General features: G+C 41.8%; 1 protein-coding gene across 1 annotated transcript in view; it reads right to left on the bottom strand.

Annotated features, from left to right (window-relative positions):
- SLC2A9 (solute carrier family 2 member 9) overlaps nt 1–27,544 on the bottom strand; it is a 200,305-nt gene that overhangs the window by 80,564 nt on the left and 92,197 nt on the right. Inside the window, exon 7 of the mRNA XM_030191186.1 lies at nt 21,611–21,743. Coding sequence (XP_030047046.1) covers nt 21,611–21,743 — 133 coding nt within the window. The remainder of the gene's footprint in view (nt 1–21,610; nt 21,744–27,544) is intronic.

A 27,544-nucleotide genomic window follows, 5' to 3' on the forward strand; every position in this document is an offset into this window, starting at 1 on the left:
CCTAAGAAGAGGGCAAAACTATTGTCCAGGCATGTGAGAGGGCATTCCTCATACTACATTAATGAAAAAAAAAATTCACGTAACTTTGTGAGCCATGGAACACATCTGATATTTGCCCAGAAAACACTTGAGTACACAGTACTGGCTTATCCCATGTTCAGCTGAATAGCAGATGAGTTGGCATCACTGACTTCTGCTGCTGGGTACAAAATAGAAACACCCAGTAACATGCTTTGAAGACATTTAGGGGAACATTATTAATCTGGGCAAATGTTAAGACATGCTATTTTAGTGGTAACATCAAACAACAAGGAGCGGGACCTGGATCAGGCTCTTCGAAAACAGACTCCGGACTCCAAAGTGAAATTATAGGTGTTTATTTAAACTGACTCAACATGGTACCATGTTTCGGCACATTTGTGCCTGCCTCAGGAGTCTATATAAGTAAAAAACAGATACATACATAAATAAGACGAATACACAAATAGACAATCTTAAAATCATGTATAATGATAATCAATAGAAATTGTGATATCCCCCTTCTCACTCAGGGTGACCTGGTTCTCAATATGCAGATCATATGCAAATTAGTGTGCTACCCCTTCTCGCTCAGGGTAACCTGGTTCCCACTAAGCAAATTAAACAGGTCTCACCAACTGCATATTTCTCAGGCAACTCTTTATTCCAGCCCCTGGGCACACTTCTTCTAGCTTAACACTTTATGCTTTCATAGATCTTCACATTGAGCCTCCCCACACAGATACATGAGCTCAGTACTACACCAATACTTTGGGGACTCTCAACCCCAGGCTTTTCAGCCTGCTTCTCTCAGTACTTTGGACACACAGTCCTTTCTTCTTTGAACCCACAGTCCTCTCTTTGAACACACAGTCCTCCCTCTTTGAACACACAGTTCTGGACACACAGTCCTTTCTTCTTTGGACACACAGTCCTTTCACTGAACACACAGTTCCTATAAGTACTGAGGACACACAGTCAAACACTAATGCTTTAGGGACTTCTTACCCCAGGATTTTCAGCCTGCTGATCTCCTTTGGACACACAGTCCACAACAAGTCCATAGGGTTAGCCTGTATCTTCCAGGGGGATCTCTCTTCTTCTGCTGCCAGCTCACTTCCCTTCCTTTCACAACTCAGGTGGGGTATAAAGTGGTTAATTAGCTACACAGGACCCAGCCCATCACCTCCTACACCTGTGGACATCCCAGGGCTCTCCCCGGTCCTAGTGACCTCCACCTATTCTCCTACTAGCGCCCTCTAGTGGCCTACCCCGGATAGGACAGCCTCATACTTATCACAAAATAAAACATGGAAAAGAAAATGATGATACCTTTTTTATTGGACATAACTTAATAAATTTCTTGATAAGCTTTCGAAGGTTGCCCTTCTTCATGTATAATGATAAAATCAAGTATAGTGATAAAACAATCATATGGAATCTTAAAATCATACATAATGAAAAAATGTGAATACAATCACATTGGAAACATGATAAATGAAATACATATAAAAATGAATAACTGAAGAACAAGGTAAAAGATCATTACATGTCTGTTGTAAAAAAAACCCCATAGAATAAATGATATGCATGAAATGGGACCTGTACTAAAATAGTATGAGTTAGTGGTTCATGTTGATAACTATGCAACTTAGCGGGCAATTCTATAAGTGACCGCTTTCATTTAGGTGGTCTGATGCTAACATTTATGCATCTGCAGTTACACCAGCAGTTGGACCTGGTGTAATTGCAGTCATGTAAATGTGGCAAGGGAGCACATAACTTATACTATTTTGTAAGGTGGAACCCTGTCCATTTCCCAGTTATGCTCCACCCAGGTATATGCCCCCATGCATTTGCATGATATTCCACAGTTGTGCACCCGTACAGAACAGCACTGGACATACTGTTCTCTCTAAGCTGAACGGGAGTCCTCCAACTGCATTGTTGTCAGTGGGGGGGCAATCAGTGGCGTAGGAAGGGGGGGCGGTGGGGCGGTCCACCCCGGGTGCGCACCGCTGGGGGGGTGTCGGCTCCGCTAGTTCCCTGCTCCCTCTGCCCCGGAACAGGTTACTTCCTGTTCCGGGGCAGAGAGAGCAGGGAACCAGGAGCCGACGCAGCTCCTAGTGACGTGCACTCGGGGCGGACTGCTCCTTCCGCCCGCCCCTTTTCCTATGGTAGTGGTAAGAATGCATGCCAAGGGGGTGTGTGCCGTGCAGCATCCCCGGGTGTCAGCTGCCCTCGCTACGGCACTGGGGGCAATGCTTCAATATTGTGTTTTCTATTGCTAGGGACAGACAAGTTCCCAGGAGTCTTGCAGAGCTTGCTTGTCCCTCGGGAGAGAACCGAAAGGAGCAAGGAGCCACTAGATAAAAACCACTCTGTTTAGGTGCTATTTTATAAAAGCACACAAACACCTAGATGCCTTTATAAAATACTAGCTTAAGCAGCAGAAATCTCACTTACCTTGCAGACATGAACATTTATACCACCACCCGTTGTAGATGTCCATGCCTAGATTATTCAAGTACATGGTTAAATTAGCATATTTTATTGTCACGTCTGTGGCCGTGACCACCCTCAGCCTTACCTTCTTTCTGGGGGTCAGCAGCTCTGCTGGCTTCTGTCTGTGTTTGTCTTGTCTCTAGTCTCTGTGCTGATTGCTTCACTAGACCTCACCTGTGTGGGCTATGCCTCTCTAGGGAGCCAGCATCTAAGATGGCTGCCACCGGCTCTGTGCCAGCTTCCAAGATGGCTCCTGCTTGTCTTTCCTGTGGGCTCACTTCCTATGTGTGTCAAGCCTCTCTTTGGGGTCAGTGTACTTCCTGCTTCTGTCCTACTGCTGGTGACTCATCAGTGAGAGCCTTCATAAGGAAGTGCTGTGCTTGCAGTCAGGGCCTCTGCATAAGTGTTATGCTCTTAGGCCAGGTCAGGTTACATAAGTACATAAGTAGTGCCATACTGGGAAAGACCAAAGGTCCATCTAGCCCAGCATCCTGTCACCGACAGTGGCCAATCCAGGTCAAGGGCACCTGGCACGCTCCCCAAACGTAAAAACATTCCAGACAAGTTATACCTAAAAATGCGGAATTTTTCCAAGTCCATTTAATAGCGGTCTATGGACTTGTCCTTTAGGAATCTATCTAACCCCTTTTTAAACTCCGTCAAGCTAACCGCCCGTACCACGTTCTCTGGCAACGAATTCCAGAGTCTAATTACACGTTGGGTGAAGAAAAATTTTCTCCGATTCGTTTTAAATTTACCACACTGTAGCTTCAACTCATGCCCTCTAGTCCTAGTATTTTTGGATAGCGTGAACAGTCGCTTCACATCCACCCGATCCATTCCACTCATTATTTTATACACTTCTATCATATCTCCCCTCAGCCGTCTCTTCTCCAAGCTGAAAAGCCCTAGCCTTCTCAGCCTCTCTTCATAGGAAAGTCGTCCCATCCCCACTATCATTTTCGTCGCCCTTCGCTGTACCTTTTCCAATTCTACTATATCTTTTTTGAGATACGGAGACCAGTACTGAACACAATACTCCAGGTGCGGTCGCACCATGGAGCGATACAACGGCATTATAACATCCGCACACCTGGACTCCATACCCTTCCTAATAACACCCAACATTCTATTCGCTTTCCTAGCCGCAGCAGCACACTGAGCAGAAGGTTTCAGCGTATCATCGACGACGACACCCAGATCCCTTTCTTGATCCGTAACTCCTAACGCGGAACCTTGCAAGACGTAGCTATAATTCGGGTTCCTCTTACCCACATGCATCACTTTGCACTTGTCAACATTGAACTTCATCTGCCACTTGCACGCCCATTCTCCCAGTCTCGCAAGGTCCTCCTGTAATCGTTCACATTCCTCCTGCGACTTGACGACCCTGAATAATTTCGTGTCATCGGCGAATTTAATTACCTCACTAGTTATTCCCATCTCTAGGTCATTTATGAATACATTAAAAAGCAACGGACCCAGCACAGACCCCTGCGGGACCCCACTAACTACCCTCCTCCACTGAGAATACTGGCCACGCAATCCTACTCTCTGCTTCCTATCTTTCAACCAGTTCTTAATCCATAATAATACCCTACCTCCGATTCCATGACTCTGCAATTTCTTCAGGAGTCTTTCGTGCGGCACTTTCGTGCCTTCTGAAAATCCAGATATACAATATCAACCGGCTCCCCATTGTCCACATGTTTGCTTACCCCCTCAAAAAAATGCATTAGATTGGTGAGGCAAGACTTCCCTTCACTAAATCCGTGCTGACTTTGTCTCATCAGTCCATGTTTTTGTATATGCTCTGCAATTTTATTCTTAATAATAGCCTCCACCATCTTGCCCGGCACCGACGTCAGACTCACCGGTCTATAATTTCCCGGATCTCCTCTGGAACCCTTCTTAAAAATCGGAGTAACATTGGCTACCCTCCAGTCTTCCGGTACTACACTCGATTTTAGGGACAGATTGCATATTTCTAACAGTAGCTCCGCAAGTTCATTTTTTAGTTCTATTAATACTCTGGGATGAATACCATCAGGTCCCGGTGATTTACTACTCTTCAGCTTGCTGAACTGACCCATTACATCCTCCAAGGTTACAGAGAATTTGTTTAGTTTCTCCGACTCCCCCGCTTCAAATATTCTTTCCGGCACCGGTGTCCCCCCCAAATCCTCCTCGGTGAAGACCGAAGCAAAGAATTCATTTAATTTCTCCGCTACGGCTTTGTCCTCCTTGATCGCCCCTTTAACACCATTTTCGTCCAGCGGCCCAACCAACTCTTTGGCCGGTTTCCTGCTTTTAATGTATCTAAAAAAATTTTTACTATGTATTTTTTGCTTCCAACGCTAATTTCTTCTCAAAGTCCTTTTTTGCCCTCCTTATCTCCGCTTTGCATTTGGCTTGGCATTCCTTATGATCTATCCTGTTACTTTCAGTTGGTTCTCTTCTCCACTTTCTGAAGGATTGTTTTTTGGCTCTAATGATTTCCTTTATCTTACTGTTTAGCCACGCCGGCTGACGTTTAGTCTTTTTTCCCTTTTTTCTAATACGTGGAATATATTTGTCCTGAACCTCCAGGATGGTGTTTTTAAACAGCATCCACGCCTGATGCAAGTTTTTTACTCTGCGAGCTGCTCCTTTCAGTCTTTTTTTCACCATTTTTCTCATTTTGTCGTAATCACCTTTTCTATAGTTAAACGCTAGCGTACTTGATTTCCTAGTTTCACTTCCTTCAATGCCAATATCAAAACCGATCATATTATGATCACTGTTATCAAGCGGCCCTCGTATCGTTACCCCCTGCACTAGATCATGAGCACCACTAAGGACTAAGTCTAGTATTTTTCCTTCTCTTGTCGGCTCCTGAACTAGCTGTTCCATGAAGCTGTCCTTGATTTCATCAAGAAATCTTATGTCCCTTGCGTGTACAGATGTTACATTAACCCAGTCTATATGCGGGTAATTGAAATCCCCCATTATTATTGTGTTGCCCAGTTTGTTTGCGTCCCTGATTTCCTTTAACATTTCCGCATCCGTCTGTTCGTCCTGGCCAGGCGGACGGTAGTACACTCCTATCACTATCCTTTAGTAAGTGTCTGCTGCACTACTGCTTAGCCTCTCTCTGGGTTCCAGCCCAGTTTCTTTCTGTGTCTGAGTCTCTGTTGTCCTTCCATGGGGGGGTCTTCCCTGCCACTGTCTGTCTGTGGACTGTGGGTCCTTCCTGGCTTACCCTGTGTTTGGGTGAAGCCTCTGCTCCAGGCTTACCCTGTGTTGGGGTGTAGCCTCTGTTCCTGGCTTACTCTGTGTTTGGGGTGAAGCCTCTGTCCGTGTTTGTTCTCTGTCTGCATGTGAAGCCTCAGCCTTTGTGAGTTCCCACTAGGTGTGTGGAGCGGCTATGGCTTCAGACCCTTGGCTTGGTATTCCTGGTTTACTCTGTCTGCTCTGCTGCCTGCCCAGACCCTTGGCCTGTTCTTCCTGGTTTACTCTGTTTGCTCTGTTGCCTGCCAAGACCCTTGGCCCACTATTCCTGGTTTCCTCTTGAACCCTGCTTGTATATCCTGAGTGTATATCCTGAATCCTGTATTTGACTAGCTAGTGTGTATTTCCTGGGTGATTATTCCTGTATCCTGTCTCCACCTAGCTAGAGGGTTTACCCTGTGGGTATTCCCGGATCCCCGTTCTGCCTAGTGTGTATGCTGCCCTAGTCCTTGCTCCTGCTAAGCTTCTATACGCCTTGTGTTCCTTGGTCTGTCTTCTGGGTCTTGCTAGTGGCTGTGCAGCAGCACACTGTCTGAGTTTAGTTCCTAGTCTAGTCTCCCTCGTGTTTCCTAGACCCAGGGTGGGCCCTCTGGGTCTCCAGTTCCGGCCTTATCCTGCAAGTCCTGCCGGCCATCTGCACGCTGGAGCTCAACTCTAGCGGAACGGTGGCTAAGCATCAAGCTGGCTAAGCGCCGGTGCCAGTTGCCTACTTCCGATCCCGAGTTCCAGTCCTGTTCTTCCGTATGTCCGGTTCCAAGATGGTCTTGCCTGCCTCTGCCGCTCCTCGGCAGAGGCCCAAGGGCTCACGATTCCCAGTGCTGCCCCAAGGACCTGACAGCATACCAAGGCCCTCGAGAACGCGACATTCATAATCTGCTTGTGTATTTGCAAACTCCACTTATAATCTGCCCAAATTCTTCCTCTATATGCACCTAGCGGCAAAGTACACATCATCATGTACACACTGGTGTAATGCTACACCAGTAAGATAAGAGGCCATTAAAGTGCACAAGGGCACAAAAATGTCTTTATAAAGTTGCCCCTTTATGTTTAGTTTGGGCTGAATATTGCCACCCTTGCTGCAGCCCAAAACTAGTCCCTTCCCATACAGGTAGGCAACAGTTCTATAAATTGGGACCTTATCTTAGGCACCACAAAAGGCACACTTTAGAATGCTAGTCCGAAGCCACATCAGGGTGCCAAAATGTACATGCACCCACTTACAACAGGGCAATAGCTGGCATAAGTGCCCCACGCAATGTGAGCAGCTGACAACATTCTATAAGTTGTGTGCCTCATTTTGCAACAGAGCCATGCTCTGCCTCTATGTATGCCCACAGTAAGCAATTTAGGTGCTTTTTTTTTTTTTTAAGAATAGCACCTAGCAATTACATATGGAACTGCCAATTATTGGCATCAATCACACATGTAAGTGCTACTATTCTATAAACTAAGCACAGCATTGGCTCATAAATATAAGCACCATCTTAAAGAATTGCCTTTCACACATCAGGCTATTCAGTCATATTTAAGTTCTGAAAATAGATGAATAGTGACGTTATACATTCACTGGCTGCTAGTGCACATATAGCTTCTTTTGAACTCTGGAAATTAGTAAGCCAAATGTACATTGAAGAACATTTAAAGAAAGAAGTGTTAACTACTGCTTGTGTGCATCTAGCTGCTCTGGCTATTGCTGTTTCCAGATCACAATCAGCATTTGAAACACCTTTAGCTCGATGGCATCAAGCTGGCTTTCCTCAAGGTCAGTGAGCTGGGCTAGTTCTAGACATACTTGGGCCCTGGGCAGAAATCTGGGAGGGGCCCCAAAGCCCACCAATATACTGTGCTTTCTTTAGTTTTGTGTAGGCTTGGGGTCCTTTGTGGCATTAGCACCCAGGGTAGCAACCTCCCCAATGCTGGCCTGTCAGTGTGAGGTAGTGGAGAAAGCCTCCTTCCCTCCTGTCCTACAGCAGTGCCAGGAATTATCAGCATCCTTTGTCTCTGGGATCAGCAGAGGTTCGTAAAGTGCTTCTTCACTCAGAGACTGCAGACATCTTGGATGATGCTCTGCCAAATTTTGTTCTTGGCAGCTTTGGTCCTCCTTTATGACTTCCTTCCATTCAGCTCAAGGTCTATGACTTTTTCCAGTATAAAGTCATTCTCGTTCAGGGTGCAGTAGACATCCATGATGTTGTTCCTAAGTGATGGAGGTTGTCTGATGGTTTCTGGCTGTTTAGCTGCTGTAGTGGCTCCAGTCCTGCCTGCATTCTTCTCCCTCTTTCTGCTCCAGTCTGTGCCTCCCTCTTATTCCTAATCTTCCTGCCTCCTGATTTTCATCATCTTCTTGGGTCTGGCTGCCTGCTGAGGCTCTCTTCCTGTCTCGTTTGTGATAGGCATGCTATCATCCATATCTACTCCCATTTTCCCTTATCCCAAGCCTGGCTGTCCTTTCCTGGCTGGCCAGACATCCTGCAAGTATCTCACCATACACAATTTTTGAATGACTACTCAGCCCCTGCCACACACTCCGCTCATGCACACCTTTCACAAACAAAAATGAAACACAGAGACAGGAATCAACCATAAACAGATAAACACTGTCACCCATGCCTTGACACACAGAGAAAGAGTTCAGACAAAGAGAAGGGGGGAAAAAAGTGAAGGAAGCAGTTTGGGGGAGGGGGACAGGAAGGGGAAAACGACACACTGCAATTCCTTCCACAAGAGTGCAGCGTCAGTGTTCACAGGCTATTGTGTATAAGAAAATGGCTGAAAGTGGGCTTCCAAACATGTGCAATAATGGGGCAATTCTATAACCAGTGCCTCCATTTGGCACATAGGTTCCATTATAGAATACCAATGCTGGGCTTTTCAGTAGTTAATCCAAAACATTTCACGACTCAGAAACAGTTGGTAGTTGCCCAGTAGTTAAACTACATTTTAAGTAGTAATAATAAAAATAAAAAATCTCAGTTGTGTTTTAAATTTCTTCTGTACTGCTTGCTTGCTTGCTTACTGACTTACTAATACCTCAGCTAGTGCAGTTCTCTTGTGAAATATCAGCTTTGGTTCTGAAGCAAGTGATTGGATAAAATGAGAAACTGCACTGTGATTGGATGGCTAAGAAGGAATCATTGTAATTGGATAAAATGACCAATTGCCTTGTGACTGGATGGATAGGAAGGAAGAACTGTGAATGGATAAAATGAGAAACAGCGCTGGGATTGGATGGATAGGAAGGAAGCATTGTGATTGGATAAAATGAGAAACTGCATTGTGATTGGATAAACTGATAAACTGCAATTTGAATTGCAAACAGAAGACCTGTTTTAATTTATGATGTTGTGTGATCACACAGCACTTGCTCTTGAGGAAGCTTTCACCGAAGTGAAACGGTGGGCCCATTGGACTGTACAAGATAAGTGCTGTGCTGCCATGGTGTTTCCATAGTGTTTAATGAATACTTGTAAAAGTTCAAGGCACATATAAAAATTTATTAAAACATTTATAAGGAGTTTTAGACTAATGGCTGAGACGAGAGTACTGCTTGAAACATTGCAACAGTGTTACTGACTTTTATGCAGTTTGTACCTGTAAGGGACTCAGGTCTGGTTGTTAAGTCCAATTAACAGTCAATTATATTAAGCTGTGCACACAACTTACCTTTTTCTATAACTTTTGTATGCAAATTTGCATGCTAGGCATACATTTGGGCATGCAGGTTTATCAGATCTGAGGGTAAATGGCTTTCTTAATGCACGTTAGTGAATAAGCCTGCAAATCCAGATCCAATCCATTCTCCAGTTATTCTAACAACAAATTACATTGTAAACCCTCTTAGGGAGGGAAATAACTCTAGCACTGAACTGCAACTCACCTAGAACTTGGTTTTGGAAAGGCCGGTAATTAAATCTAAAATTGAAATCCAATTCTGGACTCCCAAAGTGTGCGTAATTATGTCCAACCTGTCAATTGTAGATTAACTTTCTGTTTGTCCACTTGTCTTTTATTTACTGAAGAGGATGCTTTCTCTACCACAGCACAAAGCAGATGGTTTTCTAATGAAAGGTTTTCATGGATTACTGGTTCAGCAGCATGTTAAATTTAAAATCATATGTTTAATTTTTAAATCAATCTATGGGTTGAATTCAGAGGGATTGGAGTATTATTGATGATACCTTCCCTTTATCGTAGCCTTTTCATTCATTGTACTTTACAAATAGGTTACCCCTCTTTAAAAAATAAATGCTTAGGATCTTATTCTATATAGGTAATGCTCCTAAATTTACGCTCCTAAAATGTATGCTACTAAATTTATGCTCCTAATTTATAAGCATAATTTATAGTCCTACATTTATGCTCCTAAATTACGAGCATACTCTATGCTCCAAAATAGATTATGCTCCTAATTTAGGAACATAAATTTTAGGAGCATAACCTTTATAGAATAAGGTCCTTAAAGTCTACTCATGAAGATTCCTTTCCATTTCAGGGAGCAAAGCTCTGGAATATGTTACCCCTTGAAATGAAATCTTTACCATCATATTCTATATTCAAAAAGGTCTTGAAGACATATTTATATGAGCTGTGATAGGGATGATAAATTACTGATTGAATGGTTAGCAATTGTAATCTTTCATGACTAGATGTGAATTCTTTTGGGGAGAACTGGCAGTATATAAAACATACATAGAATAGTTTAAAATGACTAATATCAGCATTGATTTACCTTTTAGAGTACACATTTGCAATATTAATTCAAAGTAATTCTTTTTTGGGGGCCTTTTACAAAGCCATGCTAGCATTTTTAGCTTGCAGTAAAAATCAGCTGGCAATAAACACTGAGATGCCCATAGGAATATAATGGGCGTCTCAGCGTTTACCGCCAGCTGATTTTTACCGCGAGGTAAAAAAGCTAGCTCCGCTTTGTAAAAGACCCTCTTTGTATTAATTAATTTCTTTATGACAATATATAAAGAAAATATATATTTTATAAAACATACCTTCCAGCCAAAACTTTTAGAATGAATGGCCTAAAAATGTTCCAGTTGATATTTGTGTGATGCTAATACTAGGTTTCCTTTTACAGTTGCCTCTGCCACAGACCCTGAAGAAGGAGATGAAACTTGGGCCTTAGTTGGATATGGTTAAGTGGGAGATGCTCAGACAATAAAAGGATATATTAAAGAAGAGTAGATGTATTGATGGAGGTTTTTTTGCCAGTGATGACAGTAAGAACTCCTTGAAAGAAAAGATGGATCTTTGAATAACGGAGTCTGTTGAGGCTTTTTCCTCCACTTTTTGATAAACAGGACTGTAGTAAATTTTGGATTATGAGTGGATAAGTGGTTTGTTTGCATTGATTAATTTTCCTCAGAAGCTCATATGTTAGAATTTAGAAAATACTAAGGCCAGTTGATATTTAGCCAGCAACAGTGAGTGGCTTTTTTTAATGCTCATCACTGCTGGCCAAATTATTCCTGGAAATTCAATATCAGGCCATGTTCAGGCACCAGCACTGAATGTCTGGGTGGGTGGTGATACTCGGAAGTTATGCAGGTATGACCAATATTCAGTGCTACATCTGCATATAGCTAAACAGGCAGTTAGGCCTGCTATTTAAGCGGTCCTACTTGCCCAGTTAGCTATGCGGGAACTAGCATAAAATACTGTGGTGCCTGCATAACTTCCAGAACTGTCTCAACTCCATCCCCAGACTGCCGCAGCATTGCCCAAACAGTACCATGGTGGTCAGAGGAGATATTCAGTGGCACTGTCTGGTTAACTGGCGCTGAATATTTCCTCCCAGCTTGCTCAGATTGGTTTAACTGGGCAGGAGTCTCTCATCATACAAAACATCCCACTGCAATAAAAATAAAGCTGATTCATCTACAATCCGCTTCCTGACCACTCATCCAGCCCCCTGGACAGGCCCCAGAGATTACTGCTACCACAAGGGGGATATAAATGTTAAAATAAATAAATAAATTGCTTCTGCACTTATAACCAAGCAAGGATACCAATACTAAGTGCCTGGTGGAGTCGGGAAGAGGGAATGAGGGGGTCTGGAACCTTAACAGATGGGATGGGAGCTCTAGAACCTGAATGGGGGTTGGGAGTCAGCAATATGATTTCATCCATATAATGCCAATCCACTTGCTGATGCATTTACCATGTGATAAGTGTCTGCTCTGTGTAGTAATTACAGAGTAGATACTGGACACGCCTCCCCCCAACAGTTACCACAGAGGCTATGCACTTCCTGTGTGTTAATTTTTTCACCTAATGCACATTCAGCGTTTACTAAATATTTACTAAACCGGCCCTTAACTATTTTAACACATTTTAAGGGAAATCTATGAGCACCTTCTAGCACTGGGGCAGCACATATTGATAAAACATTGACAGCTGTTCATGAGGAAGCCTCAGAACACCTGCAGTTTGTCTTTGAAGAGACTAATCATAGCAGTGACAGTAATGGCCTTTGTCATGTGATTTCAAAGCAAGTTCAAGTGGTTGACAGCATCACCACATATTTGGTCCCCGAATCTGTGGTCCCTTTCTGTGATGTCTTCCACATCCCATGCAGAAGCTGCCAAAGCCAAGTATGTGCACATTTATGCACTTGTAGGCCAATATTCTAGTTACTATTCATGTAACAGGTGCTTAAATACTGGCACCCACTATATAGAATTATCCTCTAGTTGTCTAACCTAACATCTAATCTAGTTCATCTAACAATTACTAATTTCTCTTTTGTAATTAGAGAATTTCATTCTATTACTGTCAGATCTTTGAGGTGGTTCTTTCCTTTCTATTTTTACCAAAGGTTAGAGATGGACCTTGGGTTGGCAAAAACTCTCTCTCTTGAGCATCCTTCCTAATATCCACTTGATGCTATTCATGAGCACCACATAGTTCAACTTCTACCGCTTTGTCTCTGATATATCACTTCTTTACTAACTGTTACTACCTGAGACCATTCAAAAGATAGGACACAAGCATTCGAATATTTCAACATAATCGTGGTGGTTGGTTGGAACTTGTACAATGAACCAATATTGTATGCTGAAACGTTGTGCTTTATCCATTACAGTATACAATGTTTGAAAAATACCTTTTATTGGTGATCCTTTGGTTTGAAAATACACTTTCTTATCTAAGTAAATGTGGATTATTTTTGTTAATGCACAAGTGGATGTTGGGTGTCATTTCTTGCTTGTCGTCTACATAAGAATATAAGAACATAAGAATAGCCATACTGGGTCAATCCAATGATCCATGTAGCCCAGATCTTGCTTCCAGTAGTGGTCAGTTCAGGTCACAAGTACCTGACAGAATCCCAAATAGTAGCAAGATTCATGCTACTGATCCCAGCGACAAGTGGCTTTTCCAACATCTATCGCAATAGCAGACTATGGACTTTTTCTACAGGAATTTGTCCATACCCTTTTTAAAGCCAGATACCCTAACCATTGATACCATATCCTCTGGCAATGAGTTCCAGAGCTTAACTATTAATTGAGTGAAAAATTATTTTATCATGTTCATTTTTAAAGTAGTATTATGTAACTTCCTTGAGTGTCCCCTAGTCTTTGTACATTTTGAAAGAGTAAAACATTGATTTAGGTTTACCTGGTCTATACCATTTAGTATTTTGTAGACCTCAATCATATCCCTCCCCCCCCCCCCCCCCCACTCAGTCATCTGTTTTGCAAACTGAAGAGTCCTAATCTGTTAAGCATTTCCTCATGAGAGGCGTTCCATCCCTTTAATCATTTTGCTCACTCTTCTTTGATCCTTTTCTAATTCTGCTCATTCTGTCTCTTCCCTGTCCCTTTCTCCACACTTCCTATATTGTCTTCTGTTCCAGCACTATCTTCTCCATGAATAACCCTCAATGTATCCTGTACGTGGATTTCTTGAAATAGAATACAAACTGGAATGTGAGCATACAGGTTTTAAATTTTAGATCATGTGAACATACAACACAATTCACTTCACACCTGCTAAATCTTAATTCACCTGTAGCATTCCTTTATTTTATAGGCAGGTACACACTAATTGTAGCACATTCCCATTAACATCCACTAAGTCCTTTTATGTTTATGGCTATGATAGTGCAAAAATATATAGAGAGAGCCTGGCACAATAATTTAGAAGATGATTGTGAGAGCAGCATGGCTTCATGAGTTCTCTTACCAAAGAACAAGTACAGCACAATCATCAGAATGAATTTCTAAAAGAGCATAGGACAGGTTTTGATAAATCAAATAATTATCTGAGGGAAAGTAGAGATGCACTCATAGTCAGCTGTGGGCATCTGCATTATCCTATGTTTCACATCTGGGGGCTATATTTATGAATACTCCATGAGACGTGACAGCTGTTGCAAAGCTTTGGAGAAATCAGTAACAAAAATGGCTAATGATGAGAAATGCTGTGAAGTGTTAGAGAATGGGGAGAGGGGGAGAGGAAAACTAAGAAAATCAAAATGCACAAGAAAGAGAAAATGAAAACATTTCATGCACAGAGACCGAACAAACACTTCACTGATTATTTTAGTAATCATTAATGTGAACAGTTCCAGTGATTTCCATACTGAACAACAAACAACTGGAACTCCTGTGATGCTAATTCAAATACCATCTGGTAATCACTGGCTCTGTAAACCAGAGTAAGTCAGTCACTCTGTGGTTCATATTAAAAGCTTTCTGGCCAGCAAAGTAAGCCTTTGAAAGTTCATCAGGCTAACCACTTAAATGTATCCATCCCAGGAGTATAGTTATCAATGTACACTACTGTTCAGATGTATTACTTCACTATTAACTTGTGTTATTTTAGCATAGGTCCCATTTGATGCAATAAGACCTAGCTACTAATAACTGAGGTTAACAGTAAAATAACATGATTAGAGTTTAGAGCTTATTAAAAAATAATAATATACTGCTATTACAACAAAGTTGGATAAACTGCTTTACAGGATGGAAAAAGAACACCAATATGGGGGGGGGGGGGGGGGGGGGTGGAAAGGGAAAGGGAATGGGACTTGATATATCACCTTTCTGTGGTTCTTGCAACTACAATATAAAAAGAACAGTAACCACTCATTGAAAAGGTCAAAAACAAGGAATAGAATAACAATGTTGTGCTCTACAGTAACGGGAACCAGCCCAGCTGGCCAAAGGCATTATGATTTTCAAGAAGCAGAAACCGAATAGCCAAAGGCTAATTGAAGAATGTGAGTTTTCAAAAGTTGCTTGAATTGTACAAAATTTGGGAACCCCCTCTCATCAGATCTGATTCTTCTTTTGTACAATTCAAGCAACCATCATGTCTTTCACACTGGGGATCCCTATCGGAATGCTATCAGATTTGTGATATGAAGTCTACAGCACAGCATTGAGAGATACCAATATGAGAAGTTACACAGTTTTTATCAGATCAGTAAAATTTTGTGAATTATTGCACAAATTTGTAAGGAGATCTCATTTGAACTCCTAACAATTTATTCACACATGAAATATACATATTTTTTTGAGAACACAAAATATCTAGAGTTTTTAGGCCGATGATTATGATTTTGGTGCTTGTTCTTGAAAGAGAACAACAGTTTAGTATCACATGCTCATCTGAGGTCTTTTCTCCACTGTTTTGTTATCATGTTAGTAGTAGTAGCCTGTGGGATAAAGTTATTTACTACGGCAATGGTATTTATTTGTTTGGTGATAGGTTAGCTGCTGTTTTCAGACATATTTTGGGCGGTAAATGAACCCTTCCATTATTATTCTGTTACGAAAATGGTTAGTACTACTAATAATCATTTCTATAGTGCTACTAGATATTCACAGCAGTGTACAAATTATCCCCCGGATTCTATATATGGTGCCTTGAGTTATGTGTGCAAATCGGTCGAGTTGTGTGCATAACTTAATTGAATAATAAGTCAATCAACACTGATAATTGAATATTAACAAGCACTAATTGGGACTAATTAGAATTTATGTGCAGTACTCGCTGTACACACGAACCTTATTCTACCACATTACTGTATTTGTTCATACCGGAATTGGCGAACGCCTGTGTCTTTAGATTGTAAGCTCTTTGAGCAGGGACTGTCCTTTATGTTAAATTATACAGCGCTGCGTAACCCTAGTAGCGCTTTAGAAATGTTAAATAGTAGTAGTAGTAGTAGTACTATGTAAGCCACATTGAGCCTGCAAATAGGTGGGAAATGTGGGATACAAATTTAACAAATAAATAAACATAAGTTCTACCATGCAAATCACAAAAGGGGGCATGACCATGGGAGAAGCATGGGTTGGCCATGCTAAAACTTACTTGTAGTGTTACAGAACAATCTGTTAAGGCATCCAGTTTGGTCTTGCCATATTCGGGACATAAGCCATATGGTATGGGTATGGGTCATACATTTGATATACCAACTTTCTGTGATACAGCACTGGCCTTACTTCCAACTACTAGAGTGCTGTCTTAAGCACCAATCAGTTTAGTTTTGATTCCATTATCTTTCTATAGAGGGGATCCTCTGTGTTCTGAGAGAAGAATATATTAGTCTGGGCAATTGAACATTATTTTGCTCTGTGCTTTGGTGATTTAAAGATTGGGATAAAAAAAGAAATTGTGGGTTCATTGACATAGAGAGTTTGAATTAAAATACAGCAAACTTTATTTATTAGCTAGTTTCCATAGTGTAAAACCTTTTTCTCCATAATTTTAAATTTGAATTTTCAGCCAGAGGTAGAAACTTAACTATCACAGCTTACAGCATTAACATATAGCCTCTAGAAGACACAGTAGGGCCTAGTTCAGTCTTCATTCCCTCCCCAAAGCCCACCCACCCCTAGTACATCTCTTTATTTATAGTGTTAACTAATAGTTAATTATGCTAATTAGGATAACAAGAGGATGTAAAAAGACTAGAAACAGTGTAGAGGAAGGTGAGAAAAATATGGGGCTTGCGCCAAAAGACATATGAGAAGAGACTGGAAGACCCGAAAATGTATAGCCAAGAGGAAAGAAGGGACAGAGGAGGTATGATACAGACATTTAAATTATTGAAAGATATTAATATAGAAATAAATGTTTGCCCGAGAAGGGGAAATGGTAAAATTAGAGAACACGACCTGAGGATGCGGGATGATAGACTTAGGAGTAATGTTAGGAAATTCTTTTTCATGGAAAGGGTGGTTGATACCTGGCATGCCCTTCTAAGGAAGGTGATAGATATAAAAACAGTGACAGAATTCAAAAAGGTGTGGGTGTAAGCATGACTTCAGTGCTGGGCAAAATAGTGGAAACTATTATAAAGAATGAAACACAAAGACAAATATGGTTTAATGGGACAGAGTCAGCATGGATTCAGCCAAGCAGGGGCGTAGCCAGACAACAGATTTTGGGTGGGCATAGGCAAGAAGTGGGTGGGCACCAAGTGTTCTCCCCCCCCCCCCCCCAAACCACCACTAAAAAATATCTCAGCTGGTAGGAAAATGCTTCTTTCCAGTTTGGCAGTCTGCAGCAGGCATGCACTGAAAAAAGAGCATGCACAGGTGCCAGTATCGTGGAGAGTAGCGTCTCCATTACCATCAGGGTTAGTCTTCAGCTGGCAGAGCTTGGGATCTCCACCAGCTACTGCTAAACGTGTGCTACTGTTGGATGGGCCTGAGCCCTAAGTGGGTGGGCCAGGGCCCACCTAGGCCCACCTGTGGCTACGCCACTGCAGCCAAGGGAAGTTTTGCTTCACCAATTTGCTTCATTTCTTTGAAGGTGTGAATAAACATGTCAATAAAGGTGAGCCGGTTGATGTAGTGTATCTAGATTTTCAGAAAACTTTTGATAAAGTTCCTCATGACTCCTCAGAAAATTAAAAAGTCATGGGATAGGATTTTCTGGATTAGGAATTGATTATTGGACAGAAAACAGAAGGTAGGATTAAATGGCCAATAGACACCAGGGCTATTTGTTTGGAAGGTTGAGGGGATTGGAAAGTCAGAGGATCAAGGATCATCTCAGGGGGTTATGGATTGAGATTAATTTAGGGGGTAGGGAATCAGGGAAATTTCTTTTGGTGTGTGTGTGGGGGGGGGGGGGGGGGATATGGAGGTGACCCATCACATGGCAGTGGGCTTTTTTTTTTACTATATCTGCCTTCCTGTCAGCATGTGAACAATTAACCACTCATGCACTGAAATGAATGAAGACATTTTTTGTTCTTTGGCAGCAAATGGCTGCAGACTACTGCTGCAGTGTATACTGTTTTTTTTTCTCCTGAAAGCTGTCTTTTTTTTTGTTGCTGTTAAAGGACTGTGAAGGATTAGGAGGACAATAATGTAAAGACTAACAAGATAAAGGCGCAAAGGCTTAAGAGCTCTCCAATTGATAGGGGCGGAAGGGTGAGAGAGAGAGAGAGTTTCTTTTAAACTATTGTTGCCCAGTTACTGAGAGAGAGAAAAGAAGATCAGCGCTGTACTGAAATTGTAAAGGCACAGATCAGATTTGGATCTCCGTTGCATAGAAGGTGTAAATTTTGAGGAAGAAATTCTTTAAAATATGCATTGCCATTGTAAAATGGAAAAGACATATAGGGTTCAATACTCAATAGGACTTATCCAGGTAGGAAGGGCAGCTAAGCCGATACATCCTGCTGACCGGGCTCATACCTGGATTTTGAGCATATTCAGTCAGATCATCTTGGTATTCTATGTGTAATTCCAGGGCGGTCAATGGGTGGAGTTAAGGCAGAGTAGGGAGTTACCCAGTTAGCAGTGATATTCAGTCCACTAAGGGCCAGATTCTATATACGGTGCCTAAAAAGTCCTTGTTGTTAACATTTCTGCCTAGGCATATTCTATAAGTGGTGCCTAGATTTAGGTGCGGTATAAGAATACACTTAGTTGATATCCAAGCGCCTAAAACTATGCGCCTCCATTTACACCAATGAAAACATGGCATAAATCCCTGCATGTAGCTTGATATGTACTGGACCATATTCTATAACTATGTTCGTAAATTTTGAACCTCCCACAAAGTGTCCATTTCCCTGCCAATAGCCATGCCCCTTTTAGAATTTAGGTGCAGTTCTTTACAGAATAAGCTTGGTGAGTTATGCACATAAATTCTAATTATTACCAATTATAGCTTATTATTGCTTCTTAAGTGCTGTTATGAACGCTGATTAGCTTGTTAAGCCAATTAAGTTACATGCGCTATTATAGAATATGTCTGGATTTTGGTGCGGATCTCTGGGCGCGCTATATAGAATCCAGGGGTAAATGGATAAATATCAAGATAAAGTTAGAAACAGCAAAAGACTGTCCTAGATTTATCTGGGTAGTTATCCGCTACCAACCTGAATATTGCCAGTACCTGGATTAGTGTTGGTGCCTACTTCATACCAGGAAATTCAGCACCAGTATCTAGGTACATCCAGTACTGGATACCTGGATATAAAAAGTCCACAGCAACTAACATTTTTTTTTAAATGCTGACTGAATATTGGCCCAATATAATTTTTTGGACTTGTCCAGTGCCGGTCTCTGGTGCTGCCGCATTGCCTGCCCTGCTCTCTCTCTTCCCCTCAGGTCCTGCATGCTCCTTCTAGTGAAATTGAGCCATGTATACAATTAATTCAGTCCTTCAAATGCCACACAAAGGGGCCCTTTCAATAAGCCACATGTCTACACATACACAACGTGCACAAAAATGGAGTTACCGCATGGATCTTGCGGTAATTTCATTTTTGGTGCACATCCGATATTTTCGGACCTATGTATTAGACGCGCGCCAAGTGGCATTTGATTCACATAGGTCATTGCCGCATGGTTACTGCGTGAGATTTTACCATTAGGTCAATGGTTGGCAGTAAGGTCGCAGCCCCCAAATCAACGCGTGGCAATTTTGATTTTGATGCACATCCATTTTTGGCAAAAAGTTCTAAAAAGGCCTTTTTTACAGGCGCTCTGAAAAATGGATCGACGCGTGCCCCAAATCCATGCCTACACTACCGCAAGCCATTTTTCAGCGCACCTTAGTAAAAGGACCCCGAAAACCTTAATTCTTACTTTAATAAGGAACTTAAGCAATCAGATCAACCAATATAAAAAATTCTGATGCTTAGGTTTCTAGCAACAGATACAATACTGAAAATCATTTCAGCACTGCTCTCAGATAAAATTGAAAAAAACACTTTTCAGTGTCACTGACTCATGCTTTAATAATTAGGTTCTGACAACCCCTGCAGCAACAATTTCCTAAGATAACAAAAACGCAGCCCTACAATCCATTAACCACTTTCCGATATTAAATTAAACAGCCTTTAATATTTTCCTTTTCATATCTTTTTTTTCTTTTCTCGTATGTGGCTATATATTTTTTTTCTTTCTTATTTTCATCACGCACCCGCTGCACAGCTCTGCCTTGAGCCGGCATCAAGCTCATACTCTATTCACCCAATCGGGCTCTCCTCCAGGCGCATGCACGTTCAGAAGCCACGATCCCAAACCTCACAGCCACTCCAACTCCTTTCCCGAACCAACTCCTGCCCACCTGCACTGTCCTGAGCCGTTTCCTCTTGCCTCCCGGTTCTCTGGTGCAGGCAGGCAGTCAACATCGCTCCGGTGCTCCTCCACAAAAACCTCAGGCCTACAGCGCTTCTGTGCATGTGCAGACTGAATGACATCAGCACTACTACAGCACCAACTGCAGCACCAATGTCATTCAATGACATGAAAACCGGAAATTCTTCACCTCCTTGTTCCTGCAGCCAATTCCTCCTCCCCAGCCCCAATAGCAACACTGCAACTCCTCCTGCCCTGCACCACCGAATTTATTTATTTTTAATGTACCTTACCCCCTGTTTATTATACCGTGCTAGCAGCTGCCGCGCAGCAATGCCGACACAGCCCATTCAAAGTGAATGAGCTGTTTCGACATTAGCACACGGCTTTGTAAGCAGGGGGGGTTAATGTTTAATGTTTCCGTTTCTTGCCCGTGATGCATCTGGTTTTGACGAAACATGGCCATGTTGGGCACTTGTATGTGAAACTTGTGAGTATTGATGAACCAATAAAGACTGCTTTTCTTCATATGGTCTGCTTCTCTTTCAGTTCCACTGTAGATTTCCAGGACAAATCAGACAGAATATGAGGATTTTGTCAAGGGTGTGTTTTCTGGATGTATGCAAATGCATAGACCACAGATAGACGAGTTCCAGGAAGCAGGCTTCATTAGTTCTAAGTTGGACTTTCTGCACTGCTTGAATACCACACTAACTGCCTTCATAGATGCCGATTTAACAAATATTAGACATTATCGAATGGTGACTGAATTTTCTTTCAATTAAAAAAAGATACAATACAGCTAAAATATAAATCATGACGAATGACTGATTAATTAATTAAGCGCACAACTATGGAACGTATTACCAAAAGCAGTAAAAACCACGCTCGACCACCTAAATTTCCGGAAAGCACTAAAGACAGACCAGTTGAGAAGAGCATACCCCACCAACCCAACATAAAAATACCTGGACACTTGCGACACAATGTAACCAAAGACCATAACGGACATTACCTGACTCTTCTTCCCCCTTTCCCTCCCTAAGTTCCCCCCAATTGTACCTACCATACATGTACCTCATTCTACCACAATATCACTTTGTATTCATTCATACTATGTATTTGTTCAGACTGGAATCGGCTAACGCCGTTAACGGTCATATGTAAGCCACACAGAGCCTGCAAAAAGGTGGGAAAATGTGGGATACAAATGTAACAAATAATAATTAGTACAATACCTTTTTCTGCTCCCGCTTGATCGTGTTTTTCAAGTAGCAAGTAGCGGGGACTCTCAGGAAGAAAGGGCAAAATGGCCAGTTGTATCAGTGCAGGAACAATAATCACTCCAAACAGGCATGGCCAAAGAGATTCCTTAAAACAAATACAATGTGAGCATTAATATTCTCTTTTAGAAAGTCAACAAACAAACAGAAAACAGTTCATAAAGAAAAATCAGAGAGGGTTATGCATTAAAACTTATCCTTTAAATATTTTAGATCATGCTGCTAAAACTTTAGCAGACTTTTTAGTAAGCTGTCGTAAAAAGTGGTTTGCGGTAGTCTGGACGTGTGAATTTGGTGCGTGCTGGGTGAGTTTTTACCGTGGCTGGGAAAAAGGGCTTGTTTTAGTGGGCGGTAAATGGCTATGCATTAAAATTGAGGGCCCTGTTTACTAAGGTGCACTAGCGTTTTTAGCACACACTAAAAATGAGCCTGCGCTAATGTTAGAGACACCCATAGGAATATATCGGTGTTTCAAGCATTAGTATGCACTAATTTTTAGGCGCATTATATAAAATACACTTAGTTGATATTCCAGCGCCTAATACTACATGCCTCCATTTATACCAACGAAAACATAGCATAAATCCCGGAACGTAGATTTAAGCATACTGGGCCATATTCTACAACAATGCGTGTAAATTTGGGAATGCCCATGAAATACCCATTTCCCCACCCATGTCCACAATAAATTACGTGCTTTACAAATTAGGAGCAGTTCATTACAGAATATACTTAGCAAATTATGTGCATAAATTCTAATTATTGCCAATTAGTGCTCATTATTGCTTGTTAAGTGCTGTTAAAACACTGGCTTGTTAAGCCAATTAAGTTATATGTGTTGTTATGGAATATGCTTAGCTTTGAACACTTAAAGCTAAGCAAGATATATAGAATTTGGGAAGTTGCTTGCTTATATTTATATTTATGCAATATATTTATATTGCATGCATATATGGCAGCAGCAAACCTAACTGCAACTCTATAATTATGCATTAAAATGGCTTAGCACATAATTGCTATGGGGCATTCATAGGGTAGGAGCATGGGTGTGTCATAAGCAGGGATAGCATTTACATGGGCCATTTACAGAATCCTGTATATTACATACATAAATGCTGTATTTAGACAAACCCATATATGCCAACCCTAGATCTGGTGTACAAATGCGTGTCAAATCAAAAGTACAAAAAACTGTCCCTTAACTTTCCACTCTGAATTATAATGGGAAGAGAGCATAAAAACAGACAGAGCTGTGTAGCTCAAAATGTAAGTAGTAATCTTTATGGACTAACTGAAATTCTTCTATTTAAGACAGCTTATGTTCAAAAAAAAGTTTAAATTCAAATACTTATACATACATTTTCAGAATAAATTTTAAATTTTTGTGTTTTATAGGGTATCAGAGAGTCATGTGGTTAAAACAAGTCAAAGGATGTTTTCTAGGGAGTATCTCCCTAGACATGTCCAGACCTTCAAATTCTTCTTTATCATTTGCTGAACAGTTTTAACAATATAAATTGTGCTCCATATCCCATATGTCTAAATTAAAACAGTATGTCTTTCAAGTACTTGCATTAGTATTATCATTTAGGGGACCGTTTACTAAGGTGAACAGAAAAATGGCCTGCGCTGATGTAGACGCGTGTGGAGGAATTTCCTTCTGTTGGAGTTGACTTTGGACACGCGCAAGTCCATTTTTCAGTGCGCCTGCAAAAAAAGGCCTTTTTGGGGGGCTGAAAATGGGCATGTGGGAAAATAAAAATTGGAACGTGTCCATTTTGGGCCCAAGACCTTACTGCTACCCATTGACCTAATGGTAAAGTCTCACGCTTTAACTGGGCGGTAATGATCTACACTCATACAATGCCGATTACCGTCCAGTTAGTGATGCACGATGGAAAATTTCCAGGACGCCTAGTGAATGCACGTAAAAAATGACTTTACCGCCAGGCCACGCGATAGCTGGGTGGTAGTTCAAAATTGATATGCGTAGGACACACGTACGCACCTACACAGCTTAGAAAAAGGGCCCCTTAGTCATAAATCCTATTTTTGTGCAGCCTTTAATTATGAGATTCATATAGGGCTTACTTCAGTTGAAACCTATCATCAGGTCCTCCTCCAGATCTTATTCATCTGATGAAAGCTCACTTTGAGGCTCTTAACTGTTTTGAACTCAAGTGCATGACCTGGAAGGCCATTTTTGTGATCTCTTGAGCCTACAGTCAGAGAGCTCCAGGCCCTGTTGACGTGTATCTCTTAAATTATATTTCATCATAATATGGTCATGCTCAGCATGCATTCTAAGTTCTTGCCTAAGGTGGTATTGGACCTGCACATTAACCAGTCTGCTTTCACCATTTTCCCAAGGCCACATATACAGTGGGGGAAATAAGTATTTGATCCCTTGCTGATTTTGTAAGTTTGCCCACTGACAAAGACATGAGCAGCCCATAATTGAAGGGTAGGTTATTGGTAACAGTGAGAGATAGCACATCACAAATTAAATCCGGAAAATCACATTGTGGAAAGTATATGAATTTATTTGCATTCTGCAGAGGGAAATAAGTATTTAATCCCTCTGGCAAACAAGACCTAATACTTGGTGGCAAAACCCTTGTTGGCAAGCACAGCGGTCAGACGTCTTCTGTAGTTGATGATGAGGTTTGCATACATGTCAGGAGGAATTTTGGTCCACTCCTCTTTGCAGATCATCTCTAAATCATTAAGAGTTCTGGGCTGTCGCTTGGCAACTCGCAGCTTCAGCTCCCTCCATAAGTTTTCAATGGGATTAAGGTCTGGTGACTGGCTAGGCCACTCCATGACCCTAATGTGTGTAACTGCGACCTCACCCTGGGCACGATACTTCACCCTACAATACCCTTAGAATACCTCGGGCAAAATATCGTGTATCGGACAGGGTAAAGGTACAGACATTAACACTAGCCACGTCTCCCTGTTTCTAAAACGGGGAGAGGAATAAAAACTAAATTTGTTATTATATTTTTGTTATAACTCAGGAGAACAAATGACTTTTACATAGATAATTCAATAAATTATACTTTTTATTTAGGTTATGGATATATGTCAAGTTCCTATCCGTTTAACCAATTCAATATATTTTTTTTCAGTACAATATCAACTCAACAGATCAACTTCAACATTTTATCAGATAAGTATAATTTAATCTTAGCAAAACTTATTAACTAAATATGCATCTCATCTTAAGATTTTGACTAAACATTCCTCTCTTCTATAAGAATTGATTCTTTATTATTATTTCTTTTTCAGATTTCTCCTTTATCAATCAGGTAAGTATAGTTTGTGTTTTTCTCTCTATCTCTTTTGTTGGTCTTTTGTAAATCAGTTTTTGTGCTGTTCTGTATGTGGACACCAATGAACTTAGCTTTTGTTTTGCTGCTTTCTTGTATATCTTCTGCTCTTCTTCTTTCTTTAACGTTGGGTACCGTATCTTTGCAGTCAGCTAGAGGCAGGAACGTGGTTCGGGGTACCTACTAACCTGAGCTTTAAAAAGCAATGAAGAAAAACCCTAAACCCTACCTCCTTCTGTAAAGAAATAGGTTTTTTTCAATAAATTATTCTTAAAAAAATATTTCCCTAACTAGCTTCCCCAATAAAAGAAATATATAATTGTTTGACCCTAATCTAATCCCACCCTTCAAATAATGTTTCTCAGAATAATTATTCCTTTATGACCAGACTCACTGAGATCATCAAAGGAAACCGGAGAGTTTGAACTCTTCTGAGTCAGAAATCACATAGTAGCACAGTATGCACTTTAACTTTAAAATATTAAACAATAAAAGAAATTAATTTTGTAATCTGCAGGGATTTTCTTTCCTCCTTATAAATTATTCACAAAACCCCTGCTTAATCTGACAGTAAGGAATGAACATTTAAACTGTCCTATTAGTCCTGTACATCTCACAGGACAAGTAGTTCATTGCACAAGCTTTACCAGCTTATTAAACAGTTAAGCCTTGCTGACTGTATTAATTTATGTTATCCTAAACACTTCAGCCAGCTCACACAGTTCCCAACCACAACTTCAAAAAGCCTTTAAAGACGCGGCAGGCTTTAGACAAATTAATCAATCATATTAAATCACTCTCTATACACACACGTTTCCCAAAACTCTAATTTGTCCGGTTTTATAATGTTTTCACTCTCCACTGACCAGAGACCTATACTACAGGTCTGGTCAGCTTTGCACCTACCTCCCAACTGCCAACTGCTCCGTTTAGAACCTGATGACATCTCTGCCAGAGCTCGAGCTCTAAGCACGAGCCCCAGGCACTCTAAACCCCCAGTACACAAATAAAGCATTTGCACATTATATTAAATACATTTTAAACCTAAAGAAATAAACAGCTGTTTAAATAAATGCAAATATTAATACCTTTTTGTTCCTGAAACCCAAAAATCTTCCTTACTCTCTTCTGGCACGAGCCTCCTGCTCAGCTCCGTCCACGAGCTAGTGGCTGGCTCGTGCCCACCTCTGCACCCGTCTCTCCTATCTATTCAGCGCGTGCAGCGCTAACATCGCAGCTGACCGATTTATTTTAAAAAACAAATAAAACCGCTGAAGGAGTGCATCGGAGCACTTCTCCTCACTTCCTCCGGTCCCACGCTGGCTCATTATTCTCTTCGGAACCGGCTCTGCACTTTTAAAAGAGCCGGTTCCCTTTAAGCCTATGGAATCCCTGGCCCTGCGTCAAAAACGTGCGTCTGACGTCATTACGTCGACGTCAGACGCCGACGCAGGGCCAATCAGAGCCCAGAACCCTCTCCAAGCTTTCCCCGGGCTCCCTTCTTCGCTTTCGCTCCGCCCCTCGATGCGGCCTCATTACCGCCGCTATAGCGCCGACGCGCCAACGCGCTCTCGCGCCAAAAACCCTCCGGGCCCCCGCCGTGGACACTGCAGCGAAATCCTCTAAAAAATCTTCCCCGCAGCTGACGCGATGTCCCCGGAGCCACGGCCGGTCACGGAGGCTCCCAGGTAAAATTTAATTATTTAACCCTCTATGGGTTACAAGGGGGAAACCTCCCAGTGCCCTGGCTCCACCACCACCGCCTCCTCCTCCTCCTCCACCACCGGTGCTGCTTCAGCCTCAGCCTCCTCCTCATCCTCCTCCTGCTGCTGCTGCTGCCGCCCTGTGTATTTAAAAGGATCGTCCTTGAGATCAGCACATTCAACATGGCTTGAATAGTGCAGAAGCTGGCTGACTGGCATGAGGCAGGGATGGGGAAATGTGGGGTCAGTGGTGAGCCCTGGGCTATACACATGGGGTGTGAGATGCATGAGATGACATGACACGGAACCCTGGAAGCTGGTCTGACACAGAGTACACAGCATGTGTTGGCAGAGCACACTCATTCCTCAGCAGCATGTTTGCATTTTGAGTTGTGACTATGGTTGCAGGACCAGTTTTTTTTTTTTGGGGGGGGGGAGGGGGGAAAGCACATTACTTTAATATGAGGCTATGACATCCACTAAAAGTAGGACCTCAGGCAGGAATACCATGGAACAGTGTCCACCCCAGAAAGGGGGATACAGAAGTGAGGCATGTCATCTCATTCATCTCAGAGGAGGTTAGTTGAAAGTTGCAGCCACATTCATGGGAGGGTAGATGCAACCTCAGGCCTTGATCTAGGACAGAGGTGTTATGACTTACTTATTTGCCTATTAGCCACATGGAAACTGATATTGTACACGACATTTGCATTATTAAATAAATACATTTACAAATGACTACAGGTGCCCTGTTTATAATACTTACATCGAGCCCTGAGGCGCCATCGCACTCTTCTGTTGAGGTCTGGGATCTCTCTCCAGATTGCCGAAACCAGCGCCTCAGGGACTCGAGG

Source organism: Microcaecilia unicolor, chromosome 2, assembly GCF_901765095.1.
Source record: "Microcaecilia unicolor chromosome 2, aMicUni1.1, whole genome shotgun sequence".
In the NCBI taxonomy this organism is placed as follows: domain Eukaryota; kingdom Metazoa; phylum Chordata; class Amphibia; order Gymnophiona; family Siphonopidae; genus Microcaecilia; species Microcaecilia unicolor.